Raw genomic sequence first — 23,885 nt, forward strand, 5'->3', positions numbered from 1 at the left:
AGCTTTAGTTTATACATGTATATTTCTATCAATCAGATCTGCAAAACTATATTTTACAGGGACGTGCGTCTCTCGAAAACGTAGCGGACATTCGTGTGCATGGTAGGCTACAATATTTGATTAATTGCCTGTCCTATAGTGTCACTGCCATGTAGCCTAATCAAACTACTGCTAGACTATAGAAGATACTTCTCCTCTCGATGTCATCTTTCTTCCTCGTCCTAACTTGACTCTTGAGAAGCTTTTTGGTAAGACCTCTTTGCCAAGAAACCATTAATTTAAAATGCACACTAAATAAATAACTGCACGTCCCGTGTTAAACATACTGTGTGTGTGTGTGTGTGTGTGTGCACTGTGTGGGGGGTGTGTGTGTGTGTGTGTGCGTGCGTGCGTGCGTGTGTGTGTGTGCGTGCGTCTTATAGACTTAGATGATGCCAAATTGAAAAGCTCCAATGGAAAATGGGAAATCAAGCCGTGTCTCACGGCCACAGCGGATCAGTGGATCATCCAAGGTAGGACATCAGTCCATATTACAGTAAACAATAACAATATGTGCCTTATTGTTATTGGTATGATCATTATTAACTATAGCACCAGCATCTGTATGCTGAGGAAAACGTTTGCCGAAAATAGCAGAATGATTAGTGATTGAAGAAAGTCTGACAGTATAGTATACGTTTACATTTGCAGTGTTTGATTTATTTTAACACTTGCGATAAACAGATTTAAGAATCAAATTAAATTAAATATAATCTTTAAAGTTGCATATTTACATTAAAATAAAGAAGCATAATTATAGTGCTAGTAGTAGTTACATTTATTATGCTGCTGCTAGACGAAGTATTTATAAACATATTATATCCTCATCAATCATCACATAAAACAATGATTGTCAATGATTTGTTACGAAAATAAAAGCCTCGGTACCAAGGCTAATGATTTGTAGTCATCTGGCAGGAAACCACAGGGCGGAACCAGAAGTACCCAAAATAACTCCCCACGATCGTAATTTTAGGGTCTACCCAATAAAATAGAATTTCCCTGTGGGATAACAAAGGTATACAGATGCCAAATCGTCTCTGGAATGTGCACTCACATTTATATTTTAAAAATCAGCCCTCATTTATCAACCGTGCGTACGCCAAAATATGGGTGCACGCCAAAAATGTTAATATAAAACTGTATGTATATGGGCTACATGTAAAAAAAAAAAAGGAATAAGCCTACATCAACGATGTGTCTTTTGTGTCATATGAAATTAGTAGGAGATTTTCAACTTTATAATTAAAACTGCGCTTGATGCTTAAGCCATTTAAACAGTGTTTTGCATGAGCGCATACATGCGAGGATTTGGGCTGTCTCGTCTGTGCTGGAATATTTCCATGATGGGACGTTGGAAAGTAGCCTATAGTGCAGACTGTGCAGTGCTGCAGCTGCGGAAAGTCCCAACATATGGGTAGCCTATATACTGTAGCCTAATCTACAGCAGGTCTTTCTGGAGTTACGGTATCTCCTCCTCGTTTAATAAACCTGACGTGTCGAGATGGGTATAGCGGCTAACCCAGCCAGCCAACCCACCACCACAGTACCACATATGAGGCTACGGTTTTCGCTGCACAGCCCAGCCACTGTAGCAACTGCGAGGCAATCTAAATAGACTGTCGAACGTGCATGGTCAGTTGGTCACGGTGTCACGGACGGACCACAGTGATAGAGAGAGACAGAGAGACAGGACAGGAGGAGCACCTATGCAAAACAGCAGCGTGTGTGTGCCTATTTGTTATTTAATTCATGGTTCACAGGTTCAGGTTTTCGTTCACTAATATCTTGTTGTATATTAAATAAAAAATACTTTAATAATTTAATATACAACACACAGTGAAAGTTGCTTGCAAATTGCGATATGTGCGTGCGTGCATGCGGGGGGGGGGGGGGTGAGGCGGGCAGCAAGGGAAGCGAAGCGAGAGGAGAAACAGACAGCTTTATTTAATTCATGCAGGTTTATTTATTTAAGATACAACAAGTTGCAAGTTGCGTGTGCGTGCGTGCGTCTGTGTGTGTATGAGAAAGGGGGCAGCAAGGCAAGCCAGCAAAACCTTTTTTTCCTGTAACCATGGTTTCAGGATCGTATTTGCAGTTGTTCATGTCGCAAAAACGAGGACGAGGCTTGATTTCATAGGGCGTGCCAGATAGATTTCAGCCGTCACATTTATTAACGACTCGGAAAGAAATTAAGGAAGGATCAGCTGTTAGCGATCACTTTATAAATGCCGTGGCGACGTGGGTGTACTACGAAACCTACACTCGAATCTGTGGCAGATTTTACACTCAATTGATAAATGAGGGCCACGGTGTCTAATGGGAAAAGCCAAACCGTTTTTGACCCGCATGGTCATGAATGATGCCATGCAGCTCGGCGTTCAATGCCTTTTGTTTTGAGTTTCTTGTATGTTGTGATTGTTGACGCATGGAAAGAAGATTTTACATATCGGACATGATACATCTCTCGGGACCTTGAATTACTCAAGCACACGTGGCCCACCCGTAGTAGCTTTACAGGTAAAAGCTCTACACCTAACGTAATTAAAGGTTGACCCTTGTGGGTCATGACATCAACCACCAACCATAAGATAACCTGGTGCGTTTGTTGTGGCAGGTGTTTCGTTACGTGGAGCAGTCCGCAGTGCTGTTGCAGGGTCTCAACGAGCAGCGGCGGCATGGCCAGCTGTGTGACGTGGTGCTGGTCACTGACGAGCAGCGTCTGCCGGCTCACCGTGCTCTCCTGGCCGTGTCCAGCTCTTACTTTCATGCCATGTTCACCCTGGGCATGAGGGAGGAACGCCAAACAGAGGTGTGTCTTTCCTTCTCTTATAATCCATATAAATAAATGGCAACTTTGACGATGGAGAGGGCCACTATATTGCCACACTCACTCCAGAGGGCCACATTGCATATTACTGTCGTAGCAAAAATAGCCGATCTACGACGCAACGCATTTTGAGCTTGTAGATCAACTATTTTTGATATTATTTGAATTGAAATTTCCTTTTTTTCCCCTTTTTTTGTTGCTATTTTTTAATTGGAATCCTGAAAAGTAACCTTTTTATTTAATTTCAATGCATTTACTTATAGTTATGCTAGCATGGCTGAGAGGTCGGCTAGAGGCAAAAAGTGTCTAGTTGCCCTTTCAGAACAACGAGTGGCCCAGGAAATGAATCCCAATGCATTTTTCCCATAGGCATTTCAAAACGTATTTATTTAAAGACCTTTTAAGTGTTGTACGAAGCCAACTCTTGTCATGACAAATCATCATTTTCGGGCTAAACAAAGAATTAGAAAGTAGAAAAAAACGGCAGGTTACAACACATTTTTTGTTGTTTTTCTTCTGTGTAATTATTTGTTTGGTCCAAAATATTGTGTGTGTTGTCATGATTTGTCACGACAAGAGTTGGCTTCGTACGACGCTTAAAAGGTCTTTAAATAAATACGTTTTGAAATGCCTATGGGAAAAATGCATTGGGATTCATTACCTGGGCCACTCGTTGTTCTGAAAGCGGGAGGGACTGTGACGCTCTATAGAGCACCGAAGTCTGACGTCAATATCGGTAGAGGGCGCAAATCCACGGGTTCATGTACTTTTTTATTTGCATTGTAACCCCCATAGGGGGATTTTAGAATGCCTCATATAAGAACTGTGTTGAAAAATAAACATGTCATCCCAGCTGTTTCACTCATATGGAATTATGGATATGAAGAATCTACAATAACATTTTAATACTAGTAACTAGCTGAAATCAATGATCTATCAGTATTCTGATATTAACCTGAGGGCCGCATTGAGTGACGGTGGGGGCCGCCAGTTGCCGGTTCTAAATCTCTTGCTGTTACTTTCTCTCCAGGTGGAGTTGCTTGGGACATCATACATCGGTCTGAAGGCTGTGGTGGACTTCCTTTACAGTGGAGAGCTGCCACTGGATGGAGGGAACATCGACTATGTCCTGGAGACGGCTCACCTGTTGCAGGTACGGAAGGCGTCTTTTGGCTGTTGTCTGCAATAAAACGTATTGGACAATTATGTTTTTCTAGACGCTTTGCTGCCTGAATATCTAGTTGCGCTGAACAGAGCACTAAAGGGCAGTCCATACTGTCTCCGACCACCGAACTTTTCGTCAGAAAGATCAGACTTTAATTGTTTCTCCGAAGTAGAGTTCGGCGAGTCACAACATCTGGGAGTGCAGCTTTCAGAACAAATATTCGGAGGAATGCGTTTCAGAAGTTGCGAGTGACGTCATGTTGTAGTTGTACCGGAGCTTTCCGACGAAAAGTTCGATGGTCGGAGACAGTATGGACTGCCCTTAAGTCACGTGACTCCTTACACGAGACTCTTTACACGTTTGTGACTGGATTTGGCCACTACCGTTTGTAACGCATTTGTAACACGTTTGTCTAAAAGGTACACACAATGTATTTGCATAATGTTAAATCTGAATCATATACCTATGATACACCTCTCCTTTAGGTGTGGCAAGTGGTGGACTTCTGCTGCCAGTATCTGGAAACGGAAGTGAACGAGGACAACTACCTCTACCTCCAAGAACTGGCTCTCCTTTACAGTTTGGAACGACTCGACGCTTTCATCGACCACTTTGTCCTGCAGCGTTTTGCCACGCTCTCGTTCACTCCAGACTTCCTTCGAGACATCCCCATATCGAAGCTCACCTCTTACCTCTCCAGTGGTCAGGTACTGTTTTGTGTCAACAGCATGGTTTACAGTACACTACAGGCATAGTAGTCGTTCGGGGCAGGCTGTTGGACAGCTCTCTGATCAAGCCAGAAATAAAATGTGCAGTTGGATTATATCAACTAGGGATACCACTGAATATTAGATGGGCAGTCTGCACATTTTATTCTTATTATTATTTACAGGCAAAATATAGGTTAATACTACTGTACAGTCAATCACCATTGATTTATTGTCAATCGAAAAGTAACTATGAGGACTGAGAAGGCTGTACAAGATCTCCACAAAAGTTTACTTATTCGCCAGGGCTGTAGAATATTCAGTAGACTTATCAGTTTCTGGCATCCCTAAATCATCAACCAGTCTTCAACTCTTAATTACATTCAACACTCAAAGAAATCTCCACACTTGTGATTCAAATCATTAGGTACTGTTAATCCCCTACCCACTCAGTCCACTCTAGAACCATGTGTCATGTGTTTACCACCACCAATGATACACTGGGGATTCAACCAAATCAGGTACATACTCCTGGTTTAGATAAAGCAGGTGCCCACACTTTTTTGACTTGAGGACTACATTTAAAATGTAAAAATGTACCTGAGGGGCACCCCTTGCATAGACTTATCTGTGATGTTAGATCAAGAGGTTTTGTTTCCATATTGTATACTTTTTTATTAGAATCTAGTTATGGGACCTTTCCTGTTGATACTGTATGGAGGAATCTAGATCCAGATTGGAGCTGGGATGCAGTGTGGTCTAATGTTATGCTGTCTTCTAGGAATCCTGATCATCAACAAATTCATCTAAATTTTGTTCATCGGACATACTGACCCCCCGTAGATTGTGTGCTATGAGGATTTTAAATAATCCCAACTGCACTTTCTGAACTTCGAACACCATAGGTACATTCTTTCATTTGGGAGTGTCCGAGTGTTCACATTTTGGAATTTGGTTGCTGCTAATCTTTCGATTATTTTACAAATTAACATTACACCCTCCCCATCTTTATTCATATTAAACGATCCCAATTGCCATTAAATAATGCCCGTATCCGTGTCTTCTTTGCTGGCGTAACGGCGGCAAAGAAGATGGTTGCTACGCACTGGAAACCCCCTCATACATTGACATTTCGCCAATGCGCTTTGACCTTTTTAGATATAATTTATCTGGAAATGTCAACGGCAAGATTACACGGAGCGAAAGAGGAAAACATTAATATTTGGTCTGGTATTGCAGATTTGGTCAAGGACATGATTTAGTCTTTATTATTATTATTATTTCTCCCATTGCACAGTAGACCCACCATCATAGGAGAGCTTTTTTTAATTATCGCTCATGTCCTGGTCAGCCTGCCGAGTCTTCAAACCACGGACAGTGCAGTTATCTGTTATACTTGATTTTCTTGTTCTGTCATCAGGTCCAGCATGAGAGTGAGCAGGCCTTACTCCAGGCATCTCTTCAGTGGCTGAGTCAGTCTCCGGACCGTGCAGCCCACGCAAGGCCTCTCCTGGCCCACATCCGCTTCCCTCTGATGCCAGTGGAGGACCTGGCTGAGCGCGTGCTGCCTGCAGTGAGGGCCCTGTTGCCAGGGGAGGCCGGCTGTGAGGCCCTGGTAGACGAGGCATTGGGATACCACACCAGGCCCAGCGCGCAGCCCCTGTTACAAACCAAACGCACCTCTCTGAGAGGCGGGGTGGAGCGACTGCTGCTGGTTGGAGGGGAGGTAAAGCTAATTCTCTATGATGATTATTTGTTTTTCTTCTTTTAAATAAGTGTGTGGAGAAAAAGTATACCTTAATGACACAAATGCGTCGGCACACGGCAATGTCACCCTAAGACTAGGCCTGTCACAATTATTACATAATCGTCTAATCGCAATTATTTCAGATGATCGCAATTATTTGGCAAAATCGTCATCATCGTTTCCATGTTGAAAAGTCAATTTTCAAATGGCTGATCTACAAGCTTACAACGATCACGAAGTGACACGTTAAGTATAATAAAGTAAATAAATATGTAAATCCTTTGAATATTTAAGTTATTCATCACCCTTTGCAATTTTCGGTTTACAAAGCCAAGAACAGAAATGTAAAAACAAAAAGTTTAATGTTTAAAAATGTTTAATGTCATGACATAATTAAATCGTTAATCACAATTATTTATATGACAATTAATCGGCAACTTACATTTTGTAATCGTGCAGAGAGTGTCAAATCAAGTGTGTTCTGTCAAATAAAAGCATGAAGTATGCTTAATTGTAAAGGTTTCCGAGCGCGGAGAGGAGCTGAGCTCAAACGTGTGCTGGCTGGATGGCGACACCGGAACCTGGGAGGTGGAGACACATCTGCCTGCAGAGAGGAGCCACCACTGCCTGGCTGTCCTGGGGGGGTTCATCTACACTGCCGGAGGAAGCTCCTCCAGGGACAATGGGGGGAACGCGGCCTGTAACCTCCTATACAGATATGACCCACGCCACAACCAGTGGACCAAGGTACTAGTGCCAGTAACCTCCTATCCTATACAGATATGACCCATGCCACAACCAGTGGACCAAGGTACTAGTGCCAGTAACCTCCTATACAAATATGACCCATGCCACAACCAGTGGACCACGGTACTAGTGCCAGTAACCTCCTATACAGATATGACCCATGCCACAACCAGTGGACCAAGGTACTAGTGCCAGTAACCTCCTATCCTATACAGATATGACCCACGCCACAACCAGTGGACCAAGGTACTAGGAGTCTAGGAGACAGCTGAACGATGGTCCGGCAAAATGGAAGTCATCGAAGTATAGTAGCCGTCCCCAAGATCCTTTTTAGTAGTATGATATCTGTAAACTGGATATCATCGTACTCTTCGCCTCAACTTGTGATGTTCAGGAGAGGCCAGTAGACCCAGAATTGCTAAAGGAACACTGTTATTATCAGAGGTTTACATCACGAGCCTGTCTCTTTTAACAGTATCGTCATATTACTATATTTCTGATTCTGCGTTCACACACACGGGCAGATGCAAAGATGCAGTCTACCACTCATTTTCAATGGAAGTCAGCGACATGAAGATACAAAAGATGCATCCGACATTTGTAGCTGCTACAAAAACTGCAACGGCTATAAAGCTACAAAAACAGTTGAGCTGGTTTTAACTTCAGCTACAAATACGCTGTGTAGCTTTGCATCTTTTCCTTTTAGTTTACTGTGATATAGAGCGACAGCTCTGATTGTATGTCGTGCCTCCTTCCAGTGTGCTCCGATGAACGAGCGGCGTGTGGATTTCTACTTGGGCTCGATGGGGGAGTGTCTGATCGCTGTAGGGGGGAGGAACGACAGCGGGGCTCTGTCCTCGGTCGAGGTGTATTATCCTGCTGAGGACTGTTGGGCCTACGTTGCTGGACTGCCCAGGTATGAACATGCATGATCACACTGCTAAAGCTTTGATGAGAGGCCAAACCTAAACGAGCATAGTTTAGAACAGAACAAGACTAGTCGTCATTACCCTTTTGTAAATGATAACTAATAAATATTTTCATGAAACATGGTGAGAATGATCATTAGGCTGTCTTGAAGAATAACAAACTTTTAGTTTGAAATGGTCTAGCTTGGGGACCCCGATAGCTCAACTGGTGGAATCCGTCTCAGTTGACCCGGGTTCTGAACCGAGGGCCGAGGCCCTTCGCTATCTCTCTACTCATCACTGTCACTATCAAAATGATGCAGAACAACAATAAAAAGGGTCAAATTCAAGAATGGATGATCAGATTTTCATGTGGGAATGATCAGCAGGCTTCCCTGAAGAGTTGATTGACGTAGAACAAGAGATGCTTTGTGGATTTGTTTTTACTTTAGTATCGAAGTTATTTGCAAAGCGAAAAAAGAAATCAACCAGGTGCTCAGTGGAGCTACAAAAGTTAAAACGGTATGCTTCAAGGATCAACGGGAGTACGGGACTATAGAACAAGAATGAAGTTATTTGTTGTCGTCCTTTGCCAGGTTCACCTATGGCCATGCTGGGACTATCCACCACGGTGTGGTCTACGTTTCCGGTGGTCATGACTACCAGATCGGACCGTACCGCAGAGACGTCTTGAGCTATGACCCGTCGCGCGGCGGCGATGTTTGGACGGAGCGCACGTCCATGTCCATGTCCCGGGGCTGGCACTGCATGGCCTCCCTGGACTGTCTCATCTACGCCATCGGGGGCAGCGACGACAATGAGGATTCGGTTGAACGATTTGACATCTTGGAGGTGGAAAGCTTCGACCCGCGCACCGAGCAGTGGACCCGCGTGATGCCGCTCCTGCAGCCTAACAGTGAAGCAGGGGTCGGGGTCTGGTCTGGTCGGATCTATGTTCTGGGTGGCTACAGCTGGGAGGACATGGTGTTCTCCAGGACTACGCAGGTCTACGACGCCGACAAGCGGCAGTGGACAAAGGGCCCGGACCTGCCCAAATGCGTTGCCGGGGCGTCGGCATGCGTGTGCAGCGTGAGGCCCTTGCCCCGCCCCCGGTCACCTGATCCTGACCCAAGGAAGATGGGACACAGGGGGAAAGGAAGGTCATGTCACACATAGGAAACGTCTCTCTTGGTTCAGCAAAGCTAGTCTGGAAATGCACAGGAAAATCTGGATTTCTTTTTTTAATCTGTAAAAAAACGTATTTATAAGTAAGACACAAAACATATATACCTAAACCAAATGTCATAAGAAGTCAAAATTCCAATGTGTGATGCTTTTTCCAAGGAGTAATGCTGCATTCACATAGGCTCAGGCAAGCGGTAGACGGAAAACCATAAGCCATTTTGGTGGATTGGAGCAGGAACACAATTAAATCGTTAATTGCAATTATTTGTGTGACAATTAATCGTCAACTTAAATTTGTATTCGTGTACATGTGAATTGAAGAACCTGGTTGTCTAAAATGCACTGTCCCGACTCCCCACTCTCTCCAGAAGGAATGAACAAGCTTACACTGTCCCCACTCTCTCCAGAAGGAATGAACACGCTTACACTGTCCCGACTCCCCACTCACTCCAGAAGGAATGAACACGCTTACACTGTCCCGACTCCCCACTCTCTCCAGAAGGAATGAACACGCTTACACTGTCCCGACTCCCCGCTCTCTCCAGAAGGAATGAAGAAGCTTCCACCAAATAAGGTACCACTCCATACTCTGGTATACAGAGTCCAGGTAGCTTCTCCAGTGGAAGCCCAAATTACTTTATCTTTTTCTTCGTCTGACAGATGGCTACAGTTATGCCATACACAAGTTGTCTGGAGTTATTTTAACTTATTTGTGTACATTTGAGTGGATCTCTATAAAACACGCATGTAAACATTCTCCTTCTATACAGCACTGCCACCCCACGTGTGGAATGCCCTGAACCCTTGACTAAAAAATATGCAGATCACTGGCTTCCTTTAAAACATTTCTGAGAATCCAGTGGGCTAAAGGGAGAGGAAATAATCACTTCTCCCTTAGACAGGTTATCTATTTTGTGATGAAATTGAATTTTGCTGTTATCTTTCATGTTATGTTTAAGAATTGAATACATAGGACCCGAATGGACCCAGCATTCATCTCACTTCTTAAAACATATAGGTCAAGGTCACTGAGATCAGCTGACCAGCTGCTGCTTGCCGGTCCCAAAATGCTTAAGAGCAGGGGAGCTGTAGCCTCACAACCAGCCATGGAACGAGTTGTCCATATCGGGCTGGCACCCACCCACACTACCAGTATTTAAAACGCATCATGAAACCTTTTTTTTAAATCCATGCCTTTTAACAGTTTGAGCGTAACTATGTTTCTTACAGTCTTATTGTTCTTGACTTTGGTCAACGGTTTTTAAACGTGTCTTGGTAAACCCGTGTTGTGTGCTTTGTAAATCTGCCTCTCGCACGGTATCTGATAATCTGTAACCTTGCCTTTGTGTTGAGGGTCATCCAGCAATGACTCGTTTTCATGTTTGTATTGTATAGAATAATATTTATGTACTTTGATGTGATCCGTATCGTTTATGTACTTTGATTGATCAGTATTGTTTATAATGTTCAAAAGCTACCATTGAATGCGTAATTTTAAGTTTTAGTAAATGTTATGCAATCAATGCAACACTTCACAATGTATTGTAAAATTTATTTTATTCATGACACAGGAAGATTAGTTCCCAACAAAAGGGGGAAGATACAGTTTAGATCTTTACATGCAGTATTTGTCCCATATTAATTACGTTTAGCTTCACATTCACAAACTTACAGTTCGATGCCATTATTCGCACAGACTTAATATATCGTATTTTAATTGTCATATTTCAGAGTTTCTTTGTATTAGTTTAGGCTTTCCAGTTCGGGTAAACGACTCCTTGTTGGAATACAATGTGAGTGAGCTTGTAAAACCAGCTGCCAAACCTTGTTGATGTTTAAAGAAAGTAGATTCAGACATTCCCTCCAACTGATTGTCATTCATCCTGAGCAGCAGTGTTTGTTGTTGCTTGAATCCCTGTAGAGCTCTCTCCCTCTTTCTACTGCCTCATTCAAATGGGTAGTATGGATGAGACTTCAGTCTATACAAAAATACATGGCATTAGTCTGGTAGAGAGTGTACGTACATAACGCCAGAGCACCAGTAGTGAAAAAGTTACTCAAAAACATATATATATTAAAAGTAACTGGTTACGTATTACTTGGTTTTTTTTCTCACCCCCAGTAATTGCGTCTTTTGTCCCCAAAAGTCTCACACTACCCAGTTTGTTCAGGGCGGTTTAAATTTAAGGCCCAACCCTTCCACATCCGATAATTCATACGTACATAGAAGTGTGCATCATTTCCGACATGTCACCCTTTTTAACCTATCTTCATATAATTGGTCCTCATGACGGCACCAATCTACTCACTCTCGACGCTCTGTGTCTCAGGAGAGCTGTGGACAGTTCAGAAACCTGCCTACCAGTGGCATAAGCAGTTGGCAGTTTTGATCATTTCAACAAGATTTCTATACTGTATATTTTTCCCCCCTTTTTATTAATGCAAGAACCACGGCTTCCATCTCAGCATTCTAACTTTACAGGAAGGGAAAGACTGTAGTTTAGCTTAGAATCCCTGTTGATGTCGTTGGTAGGCAGGTTTATGAAAATGGACTGGAAATGTGCCATCTTATAATTTTCAACATTGCAGAGCTAATTGACAAATTTAGCAATTTGGTGTGCAGTAAACACATGCAGTAAAATCACGGTTAATTTAACTCTAAAATAATATAGCCCACACACTCATACAGTATGCTCTAATACAATTTATTCTCTTCATCGGGTCAAAAAACGGACGAGCCTATAGGCTCAGAATGACGGTGAATGAATTGTGTTGAAGCATAATGCAGGTTTTTCTCTGAAAGTGTACAAATAATCGCTCGCTCAATCACAAGACAAACATCTAGGGCTGTGTGTGGTCTTACCCATTGTGAATGCAGGCCTTCCATCCTCGGTTAAGTGCTCTCATTGCCTTCATGTCATCTTCAGTCAGACTGAAGTGAGAGATCTGAACACAAGAACATGTGAAATGTGAGCATTTCTACGTTCTATTGTATTAACTCAATCAGTTAATATTGACTGTGATACTAGTCCACTTCAACTGAGAATACTATGGCAACCTGATGCATTAAAACCCACTTATACTTTAAGACCTGTGACCTTTAACGGCCAATTCACATGTACATACAGTGACACACAATGCAGGAAGCTTCAGACTGAGTAGCGAGTTTCAATGAAGTCTATGAAGATGAGGATGTATTTCATTAAAAGCCAAAGGTTTAAGCTCTCAAATGTTTGTTTCATGTTTACGTCTGCTGCGGAGGCTGAGAAATACCTATACTTTTTTTTGTCAAATCGTTCAGAAAACTAGTTTTAGAGGTCATTTACAAAAACGGCTATGTGAAGTTTATTTATATTTTCATCGGCCTAGAGTTGTTGTGCTGTGGTGTTTCGCTTTTATTTGCCAATATGAAATGTGCAAGATCAAAGTACGAAGCACACATGGATCAGATTAAGAAGTTGTTTTTCAAACTGAATTTGATGTGAATGAACTCTGTCGTACTATCTACACCACGTACGCCACGGACAACGAGGTGGCACCATGCCTGGTTTGTGTTGTACTAAGAACACCTTCATGTCAATGTGGCCTTTATTTTGGGACATACTGTACTGTAGTGTACAGTTGTACACTCAGTGGAACAAATCTGACCTTTTTCCAGGAAAATTAGGGGAAACCCTGCTGTATGTAGGACAGAAGAAATCATGCTGACTGCTGACTCATGAATCTAGTACGAACGGCTCATAAGGAAATAGGAAGCAGTGGCAAAGGGATAACGAGAGAGGTTGAAAACAGAAGTAGAGAGAACGAAACCAAAATTCACGGCTGGTAAGAAGAAGGGAAGGGAGAGCTAGCCTCTTCACCTTTGTGTTTTCAAGGATGTGATGAGGTTTGTCGCTCTTGGGGATGACAGAAATGCCCTGCTGCACATGGTACCTCAGTAACACCTGAGAAAACAGCACAACAGTCAGCCATGGTTGTCATTGTTAACGAAAACTACGGAAATAACGAAAACTATAAAACTAAAACTGAGCATAACAAAACAAATTAAAACTAGAAAACTCACTAAAGAAAAATAAAACTGAATTTATATGGGGAAGAAACATAATAAAACTTAAAGGACCACTTTTCAACCTATCTTCATATAATAGGTCCTCACTAATAATCATGATAAAATGGCACGATTTTTTTCTACTCAGTCTGTGTCTCACTGGAGGGCTGTGGGCAGTTTAGAAACCGTCTTCCAGTGTCATCATTAGGCAGATTTATGAGACACAGTAGAAAAAAATTGCGCCATTTTTTCATGATTATTAGTGAGGACCTATTATATGAAGATAGGTTGAAAAGTGGTGAAGTGGTCCTTTAACTATAATGAAAATTCCTAAACTATGATAACCTTGACCACACACACAAACACACAACCTGTGCAGGGCTTCGTCTGTGTTTCTTGGCTATGTCTCCTATGACTGGGTCCTCCAGAAGCTTCTCTGGGTCAGCGTCTCCTCTGTGCCTACAGGACACATGAGACAGAGACAGGATGCTAGACGATCTGGGATTCATCGGATAGAAAGCGCTGTTTCAGCATACTGCAGTCAGTGGTGGGAAAAGATTACTGTAGTAAAAGTATCAATTGTATCAGGTACGGTCGCCCATAATCCATCTCGCCATCAATTATCTTACGCCGACCGCTCTGTGCCGCGGTTCTTGTATTCTTTATTTGAGAATAAAGTTAGAATAAGGTTAGAAATAAGTTTAGGATTAGGCATAGTTTTACTGGGGTTAAGGTTAGGAATAAGGTTAGTTCCACCGGCTGTACACCCGGGGCGTGATGGTAAATAGGTGACTCGTCTGGTATTCGTATCAATACTGCTCTATAAAAATGCTCTAATTCAAAATGCACTTGAGTAAAAGTACAAAATAATTGGTATCAAGATGTAGGCTCCCATGGTGTCTGCTTGCTATAGTGCCGAGCTTACTCCACTTGCCTCCACACTTCCATAGACTATAGACTGCCTTGGATCTAGGCTTATTATCCCGCCCTCAATGTCTTCACATATTGTACAGTTAATATAAAACGCATTATTCAGGCACATTTCAGCCACCTCTTTTTCCCATTATATGTATACCGGTACCCATTATAGGTAACATCTATGACATTGCAAAGATGTTACCTACTGTATCATGCTACAGGACACAGGTTTCTGCATTACACCTTTTTTCCCTTATTTCTTTATTTTTTCCGTGGCACTAGAGCGAGACTGGGTGCATGCAGGCCGAGCTTCTAGCAATTTGAATTGAGCAATATACTGTACAGTATTGTGTACTTCAAACTTGTTCACCTGACCGCAGATCGTTGCAGTGGCCTAATCACGCTCCTGTGAATTTTATTTGGCTGCCTCTGTATGAAACTCAAACTTTAATTGCAACCATGGACAGGGCTGTCATGGCTGAAGTGGTTAATGTATGTTTTGTATTAATCCACATCTACAATGTAACTAGTAACTAAAGTTTTCAAAGTGGAGTAGAAGTAAAAGTACTGAAAATTGGAAATAAAATTCCTCAATTGTACAGTACTTAAAGGACTAAATGTAAAGGAGTAGATGTACTTAGTTACTTCCCACCACTGGTCAAGGGAGACTATGCAATACACTGTTCTTCCTGTTCAAACTGCCTTACATCCGCAATATGCAAAACCTTGTTTCAGAAAGTGAAATGAAAGGAGAGAGATATGTTTTCTATACTAATCGTCAGTGTTAAGTTATACTGTACTGCAAGTTGTCTCACAGTTCTGGGGGTCTTGCCGGGGACCCAAAGGGGCTGTAGGCGGTGAGGGCGATGTTCTTGGATTTGCAGAAATCTATCAGTTCAGTCTGCGTCAAGTAGGGATGAAGCTCCACCTTAAAGTGTGTGACATCAAACAACATGTAAGAATGCATGTAGAACAGTGGTTTTCAACCCTTTTCATGTTGAGGCCCATTATTGAATCGGCATTTGATCTACAGACAACCATTTGATGACTCATACCAAAAACAAAGATAATATTTTGTCCACAAATTCCATGCTGTATTGTGGTCCTATAGGAGAGATGAATTGAAAATGGTGGGCCCTACTATAAACAAGTGTAATGCTTTATGGTGTCGTCCACTCACTGTTAACAGTTTTTGTATTGAGTTGTACTTGAAATGTACTGTAATTCTGCAAACTGTTAATAAATAAATCAATCAATGATGGCTGTTGGTAGGGCAATCCACATTTTGGTGGCATACCAGGAGAACAAATTGAAACCCTTGTTCGTGCCAAATCTGGGTTGAACGTGATTTATGGAGCTACCTTTGGTGTTGTGATTGTGGAATTGATTGATGTTTTTGAAGTAGTTGAAGTATTAGACAGGGCATGGGTATCAATGAGGTGTAGTGTATCTTGTAGACCAGGCCCATTGCAAGTTGCTGTACTCTACGCTGAGCCATCCTACCCTAACGAAATGGACAGGGGTGAGAATGGGTTCTAGATGGAAGGCCAAGCAGTAGCCTGACCAGTTTGGACTTTAGGTGGATAGTTTTGAGTTTGTCTATGGAGTCGAGCTCCTTTATGATATGTACCTGATTGACTGCAGGGGGGACTTTGGACAGAGACAGAAGTCTCTCCAGCTGCAGCACAGTGAAGTTGGACACACCAATGCTCTTCACTTTGCCTGTTGCCTGCAGGGCCTCCATTCCCTGCAACACACATCACAGCAACAGTCAGTAGACACACAGACAGTCCACACCCCACACCACCCAAACAGTAGACACACAGACAGTCCACACCCCACACCACCCAAACAGTAGACACACAGACAGTCCACACCCCACACCACCCAAACAGTAGACACACAGACAGTCCACACCCCACACCACCCAAACAGTAGACACACAGACAGTCCACACCCAACACCACCCAAACAGTAGACACACAGACAGTCCACACCCCACACCACCCAAACAGTAGACACACAGACAGTCCACACCCCACACCACCCAAACAGTAGACACACAGACAGTCCACACCCCACACCACCCAAACAGTAGACACACAGACAGTCCACACCCCACACCACCCAAACAGTAGACACACAGACAGTCCACACCCCACACCACCCAAACAGTAGACACACAGACAGTCCACACCCAACACCACCCAAACAGTAGACACACAGACAGTCCACACCCGTGACCCCACACCACCCAAACAGTAGACACACAGACAGTCCACACCCGTGACCCCACACCACCCAAACAGTAGACACACAGACAGTCCACACCCGTGACCCCACACCACCCAAACAGTAGACACACAGACAGTCCACACCCCACACCACCCAATCTTTGCCTTGGGTCTCTTTATCAGCCACTCTGCCAACTAGGCTACATACAGGCTGAAATTGAACAAAAATCTGCATATCGTTTCTGTCGGGAGGAAACCACCGAACTCAATTTTAGATTTTTTTTTTGCATTAATCAGCGCTATTGAACACCCTTTATGTACATGTGTGTCGTTTAAAAAATATTGAACCAATGGAAAGTAGTAAAACGTGCTTCAGACAAAACCTCTTAACTCCATTGGACCATCAAACTGTCTTCTAAAGCAACTAACTCCACCTCTCTCCCTCTCATGGAGACAATATATAAAGTCACAACACAAACTTTGATGAGGCAGTATTGTTTTGTTTTAAAAATATCAGGTTTTCTTCATATCCTGAAAAATGTATGTTTTTAATTTCATTTATTTGGAGTTAAGTGGTTTCTTCCAGACAGCACAAAGAGAGAGAGAGAGAGAGAGAGAGAGAGAGAGAGAGAGAGAGAGAGAGAATAGAATTTACAAGCAGTACAAGCAACAAATCACCATAAAAGCGCCACTGTGGTTCATTAACCATTGTGAAGTGAGCGGTGCCTTGGATTACGTACTCGTTGCGTCACTGAAATAGACTAATGGACACAGTAACCACAGTAACCGTGCTGAAATAGACACCCACACACACATGGTCAAATGGTAGAGCGGCTAAGCACCACGCCAAAAATATAGAGGAGATGAGAAGGGGAGAGAATATCTATCAACAGAGCCAGAAAGATCAGAACAACCAATAGACAGAAAGATATAAAAACACTGAACAAAAGAAGTTTGATGCTTCCTTACCCTCCACACATCTAGATAGTCCACGTCAGAAGAGAGCAGCTCTCCATCTTTCACTGGGAAGAGCTCATCTCCCACTTTCTAGAGAGACATGGTTGATATTATATCACAGTATCATGGAAGGTCTCAGGTATAAATCCAAATGAGCCAAGATTTCCACATACAAACGTATTAACTTATATCTGAATGTCTTATCAACAGTGGTTTACTTATAAGTACTGTACTTGGGTAGAATTTTGAGGTATTTGTACCTTACTTGAGTATTTCCAATGCATTTTCCAATGCTATTATTACTTTTATTTACATCTCAGATCCAAATATTGTACTTTTACTCCCCTATACATTTATTTTACAGCTTTATAGTTACTAATTATTTTGTAGATTTAGATTATTATTACATTTCATATGCATATTACATATACATTTTGGCCATTTGATATATAGCCAATCTACAAGCTCACAATGCGAGCTTGTAGCTCTGCTATTTTCAAACGCTTTGTATTAATTTGAAAACCTGAAACGGGACATGATCCTATATCTACATTGCAGTATTGACACTTAAGTAAGAAATGTGACTACTGTTTCCACCACTGCTTATATCTATATAGCAGGTCTCATCAATAAGGTTGGATCACCTTAAGGCCGACTGGGAAGTGCACCAGATACAGGTCCAGGTAGTCGAGCTGCAGGTCTTTCAGGGACTTGTCTAGGCAGAGAGGGATGTCCTCTGGCGCATGATGGGTACACCACAGCTGTAAGGAGGACAGGGACAGCAGCGAAAGGTTCACTGTGGGTTATAGCAGGCAAGCCAAGACACTAAGACAGGCAGGGGAAAATTAGATATCAATGAAATGCATTGAATGTGTTCTGGGGTCTAATCTAAATGCACCAAATCCTCTGCCCCGGCTCTGGACAGGGCCCCTACTCAGTGTCCATATGTATGGAGCTGGCCTGTTCTGACATCACTCTGACTCCATATTTGGGCATGCCTGACAATGAACTCCATATATGGGAATAAAAGGGACACAGACATAATATCTAGGTGGTGCATACATTTCCAACTTGCATCGTTCACTCTAGTACAGTATAAATGATGCAGAATTACATCCCAAATGGGTCATGATTTTCATAATGTTGCTGAATTGCTGATGGTCTGAGGTGGGTGGGTCCTCGGGTACCTTCATGATGCTCAGTGACATCATAGAAGGTAGGTGTGTTTCCCTGCCCACATCCATGTTTTTGAGGGGCGCTAGCCCCTCTTATACACAGGTTTAATGTTTGTCTTTAGTTCAAGTGTTTTTAGTAAACGCATTGACAATGAAGGGATAATTTACGTCATAATGTGTCGTTTACGTCATATTGTCTCTTTATTGTTAATTGGTGTTTAATCTTTGTGTTGGCACCGTTTGTTACATCACCATTACATCACCTAATCAACATGAGTTAGACTTTAATATATTAGCGCCCCTCACTTCACACGGGTGTGATTTTTTTTCTACAGGCAGGTGTTCGGGACCCGGGTTTAGTGATAGGCGAAAGGAGAAGTTCCCAGCTCGTTTTTCATGTTACGGCCCCCCCGTGATATTTGTTTTTCATTTGTTTGTGAAATGTCATGTTGAAATATTAAAGATGAGTACCTCAATTGTTGTACAGTGTAGTAAGTGTACTTTATGAGAAATATGTTATGGAATCAGGTCAAATATACCCGGAATAAGGGTTAGTGCTCTAGGCCCTAGGGTTAGAAACGAGCTATATAAATCTGAGATATAAAGGGCAACCAGACTATAGTTATTGTGACACTTTCTTCTTCATCCGGAGTAATCGAATTTCCGCTGTGATTGGCCGAGCTTTGCATAACGTTTGTAGCAGCTAATTGTTTTACAATCATTTATAAAGTAATAATAATAATATAATCTTGTGTTTCTTGTGTTTGGCACACTGTGGTAAAGCTCTAAACACGAGATATCTCGTGAATGGCTACATTACGTAGTAAATGCGTCGGCTTGGAGTTGTTATTAGTGACTCCTGTAGGACTACACCATACAATGCAATCAGTGGCTTAGGATCAATAACCTTGTATGAAATGGTATTAAATACACCTGTCCAAAATGTAATTTTAATGGCCCTTTTGTCTATAACAAAACGTGATATTGTAATTGGCTGACAATATTAGTGGGAGGGGCCTATGTAAGCGACTGCGGCAACCACACTTTGAAATGTTTCAAAATTGCGACTTTTCTAGTTATTATTATTACATTTATCATCCTGGCCTCTAATCCATTCACCTCTCACCTTACTCACGATGAACATGTCCTGGCGCCTGATGATGCCTTGCTTCATCTTGGCTTGCAGGGCTTTGCCAATGTCCTCCTCGTTGCGGTAGCTGTAGGCTGTGTCTATGTGGCGGTACCCTGCTGCGATGGCCGTCTCCACTGCCCCCTGGACCGACGTGCGGGGCAGGTGGGAGGACTTAAAATAGTTAAAAGGACACAAATAATTAAGTGTGACAAGCTTGGGGATGTATATCAAAAGGTTGGACCTTCATGTGAAATGTATAGCAGGTGCTTAGTGGATTCTAGATAAGTGTGAAACCATTATATCAAGAGCTGTGTCCCACCTGATTTTTTTTTTTACATGAAACTAAGTTGTTTACTACTCTAAATAGTGCAATGCAAGAATAGTGCAGCAAAGTATCTTTAATTATCACACATTTCTCATTGGTTGCAAGCAGTGTCATCAATATGTACATACACGGACAAATGTGTCCATGGCAAAGACTTGTTCGTTTGTTTTACACACTATTATAATGTTATTTTGATCATAATACCCAATTACTGAATGTCAAGTCTCCAGGTTTTCTTCAGAATATGACACTGAATTAATACGACATTATGGCATATTTATGACTCCAAGTACGCTACTAGTGGTTCTCAAACAGTTTATTTGCAAGGAAAGAACCCCCATAACAGTTCGAGACCTGTTATATAGTCATTGGTCATTTTGTATGCCCGTGGTAAAAAAATAATTTTGACAAAAATGTCCACCACAAGCCAACATGGTGATGACCCCTGGATGCAAGGCATATAGCTCAGAGAGAGAGAGAGAGAGAGAGAGAGACTGCGAGGGGAGGGAGAGAGAAAGAGCGAGAGAAAAAGACAGAGACATACAGACAGACTTCTAGAGAAGGTGAGATTGTAGAGTGCATTAAACTCAGATAAAGCAGTGTGTCTAACTTGTCCCCAGACCCATAGCAAGCTACCCTCCATGTCCCCAGACCCATAGCAAGCTATACCTTCCATGTCCCCAGACCCATAACAAGCTACCCTCCATGTCCCCAGACCCATAGCAAGCTACCTTCCATGTCCCCAGACCCATAACAAGCTACCCTCCATGTCCCCAGACCCATAGCAAGCTACCCTCCATGTCCCCAGACCCATAGCAAGCTACCTTCCATGTCCCCAGACCCATAGCAAGCTACCTTCCATGTCCCCAGACCAAGTATGGGCATGCGTGTGCCGTCATTCAGCTCTATGGTCCTCCTGTTCACCTGTGCGTCCTCCACCTCCATGACGTGTGTTTACTCAAACAGACCTTCGAGCAACACACAATGAGACCTTCCTTCACACTTACACACAAGCGCACACCCATGCACACATACACACACACACTCACACTCTCTCTCTCTCACACACTTGCGTGCACGCGCACACACACACACACACACACACACACACACACACACACACACACACACACTGCTGCCCTTTCCTGTTCCCCTTTTCTACTCTCAAGCCTGCACTGTCATTGCTCTCTTCCTCTTTTATCTCCCTTCTTTAACTCTTCTTTGTCTGTCTGTCTGTCTGTCTGTCTGTCTGTCTGTCTGTTCGTCCGTCTTCCTTATCAGGTGAGTAGTTAATCATTGGACTAGGCAAGAAGTACTTCACCCCCATGCATGGACTGTTTGTGTGTGTGTGTGTGTGTGTGTGTGTGTGTGTGTGTGTGTGTGTGTGTGTGTGTGTGTGTTCAGTGACTAGCCATAGTGGGATGGCCGATGGGGGAGGATATTGCAAAGGTCACCTTTCTCATAGGGGCAGCGACAGATACATGCATAATGTAGATGGGCGGGGCATGTCAGGTAAATTATAAAATATGTTATTTTTTCTGTAGCTTTTTTCCCACCGCGTTATACTTCTTGAACAACAGGTGGTGATGTAGTATCACCAATGGTGTGGACAGGCATATTCAGGAACAACCAAATGCACCTTAAATACACCAGACAGACAATCTCTCTCAAGTCATATAGGTCATTCCAATCAATCAATCAATCAATCAATAAATCAATTTCCAGATTGAACAGCCCTGAACGGAAAGGATGTTTTTTGTTTGTTTTACCAAAAGCGGATTGCCCGTACGCACTTCGCAGTCCCGGTTGCCTTTGCCCTAGTGCTGATCCCTCTATCAGGTGTTATTTTTATGAATTCCCTTATAGGTAGGCATGTGTGCCCACAGTAAGCTGAATTATAAAAAGTGTGATTGGAGTTTCTAGTGAAAGTAACTTTTTGACGTGCCATAGAGCTGCCATTGAGCCCCATTATAAATGTATCAAATTTAAAGCACTATATTTCTAAAACTATGAAACATTTCAAAGATTCCTTTTCAGGCAAACATGTCCACCATAAGATGAACCTAAGTAGGCTAGAATGGGGTTGCTAGGTGTAAGTACGTATGTAGGACTAGTAGGTAGTAGCATGCCAAAGTTTGTGCTTTTGCCATAGAGAATGCATTGGGTGTTTAAGTTAAATAACTCAAAACAAAAAACTACAAAACATTTAAAAGTAAAAAGTTCCAGCATGTGTCTCCACAGTAAGCTGAATAAACTTGAGTTGTGTGTGTATAGGTCACCATGATGTATTATAAGCAGTCAGTCAAGAGCGCATTATAATGCCCTGGCTATGAGTGCCCTCAATGCATTATAGATGTGGTCTTCATGAGTATTCAAGAGCATCCATAGAACCCTTGGACTTCATTATAATGCATTATAAGTGACATTATAATGTTTTATGAATGTTGATATAGTGCTTCAGAAAGCATCATGTGTGTTTATGAGTGTAGTTGTGAATCATTATGAATGTATTATGCACTATGAATGCCCTCATAATACATTATAAATGTGGGCTTCAATAGTTTTATCTGAATAGTGGCACATTCAGATCCTTGACATTTCCACATTGTTGGTGCATGGTGAAATGCATGATGAATCTGCACCACCCTCTGTGTGCTGCTCTCCTCTCCTCATTCATGAATCAACAGTGTTGCTTTTCCACCTTGCATCCACCCTGCATTAGTCTGCTCTGTTTGATTGAGCCCATCCAGCCTTGTGGCTGCAGTGATCATGTTGAAAAAGAAGCACAGCTAGTTAGCAGCCAGAGACACATTAACTAGGACTAACAGTCACAGGTTTAAAGGAGCATGCAATTTGGGTGATTTGGAACCCCCCCCCCGGTCCGCCCCGGTAACAAGATGTCCACATGCACGCACTACAGTGGGGGGGGGGGGGACACGCGACAGGCCAACAGCACACACACTAAGGCCCGCCCCCCGCTCGATCATGACTGGCGGAAGGCCCCTCTCTATCCTGATATAGGATGAAGGCTGCCCATGGTCCAAAATGATGAGAAACGAGCATAACTTTTTTTTTCAAAATTTCAAAAAACATGGGCTATAACCCATCGTTTTTGTCAAATTGCGGAATTGCGGAAATTGCGGAAATGGAAATTGCTGAAATTGCGGAAATTGCGGAATTTTTTTCTTCATTTTTTCATTTTTTTCAAATCCTCAAAAATGATGAAAAACGGCGCGCTATAGTATGCCGTACGATATGGGCTAAAGCCCACGGTCCAAAATGATGAGAAACGAGGCTAACTTTTTTTTTCAAAATTTCAAAAAACATGGGCTATAACCCATCGTTTTTGTCATTTCGTCATTTTTTTCAAATCTTCAAAAATGATGAAAAACTGCGCGCTATAGTATGCCGTACGATATGGGCTAAAGCCCACGGTCCAAAATGATGAGAAACGAGGCTAACTTTTTTTTTCAAAATTTCAAAAAACATGGGCTATAACCCATCGTTTTTGTCATTTCGTCATTTTTTTCAAATCTTCAAAAATGATGAAAAACTGCGCGCTATAGTATGCCGTACGATATGGGCTATAGCCCACGGTCCAAAATGATGAGAAACGAGGCTAACTTTTTTTTCAAAAATTTCAAAAAACATGGGCTATAACCCATCGTTTTTGTCATTTCGTAAAAAAAATTCAAATCCTCAAAAATTATGAAAAACGGCGTGCTATAGTATGCCATACGATATGGGCATACTATAGCGCGCCGTTTT

General features: G+C 42.4%; 3 protein-coding genes across 3 annotated transcripts in view; 2 read left to right on the plus strand and 1 right to left on the minus strand.

Moving 5' to 3' along the window:
• LOC308314055 (uncharacterized protein) overlaps positions 1-23,885 on the plus strand; it is a 236,247-nt gene that overhangs the window by 106,243 nt on the left and 106,119 nt on the right. The gene's annotated exons all lie outside the window — the stretch shown is intronic.
• Positions 15-9,322, plus strand: klhl36 (kelch-like family member 36). Its single transcript, XM_080762045.1, has 9 exons — positions 15-248; positions 423-512; positions 2,657-2,851; positions 3,900-4,022; positions 4,520-4,741; positions 6,162-6,467; positions 7,008-7,235; positions 7,994-8,151; positions 8,740-9,322. The coding sequence occupies exons 2-9, from the start codon at positions 453-455 to the stop codon at positions 9,317-9,319; spliced, it is 1,872 nt and encodes a 623-aa protein (XP_080618171.1). The 5' UTR covers positions 15-248; positions 423-452; the 3' UTR covers positions 9,320-9,322.
• LOC308314414 (aldo-keto reductase family 1 member B1) lies at positions 11,189-21,170 on the minus strand. The gene is made up of 10 exons (XM_080762046.1): positions 20,973-21,170; positions 19,787-19,963; positions 18,130-18,246; positions 17,498-17,575; positions 15,925-16,041; positions 15,110-15,222; positions 13,748-13,835; positions 13,189-13,272; positions 12,192-12,274; positions 11,189-11,307 (listed from the first exon to the last, which is right to left on the minus strand). Exons 1-10 carry the CDS (start codon positions 21,060-21,062, stop codon positions 11,274-11,276), a joined length of 981 nt encoding a protein of 326 aa, XP_080618172.1. The 5' UTR covers positions 21,063-21,170; the 3' UTR covers positions 11,189-11,273.

This window comes from Protomyctophum bolini (assembly GCF_963924005.1).
Source record: "Protomyctophum bolini genome assembly, chromosome: 4".
In the NCBI taxonomy this organism is placed as follows: domain Eukaryota; kingdom Metazoa; phylum Chordata; class Actinopteri; order Myctophiformes; family Myctophidae; genus Protomyctophum; species Protomyctophum bolini.

Coding starts and splice junctions, on each gene's coding strand:
- LOC308314414 (XM_080762046.1), bottom strand. CDS start 21,062: ATGGAGGTGGAGGACGCACAGGTGAACAGGAGGACCATAGAGCTGAAT. Junction 19,964..20,972: donor TTGGTCTGGGGACATGGAAG/GTAGCTTGCTAT, acceptor AACTATTTTAAG/TCCTCCCACCTGCCCCGCAC. Junction 11,308..12,191: donor AAGGCCTGCATTCACAATGG/GTAAGACCACAC, acceptor ATTTTTGTATAG/ACTGAAGTCTCATCCATACT.
- klhl36 (XM_080762045.1), top strand. CDS start 453: ATGGAAAATGGGAAATCAAGCCGTGTCTCACGGCCACAGCGGATCAGT. Junction 513..2,656: donor GGATCAGTGGATCATCCAAG/GTAGGACATCAG, acceptor TTGTTGTGGCAG/GTGTTTCGTTACGTGGAGCA. Junction 7,236..7,993: donor GCCACAACCAGTGGACCAAG/GTACTAGTGCCA, acceptor GCCTCCTTCCAG/TGTGCTCCGATGAACGAGCG.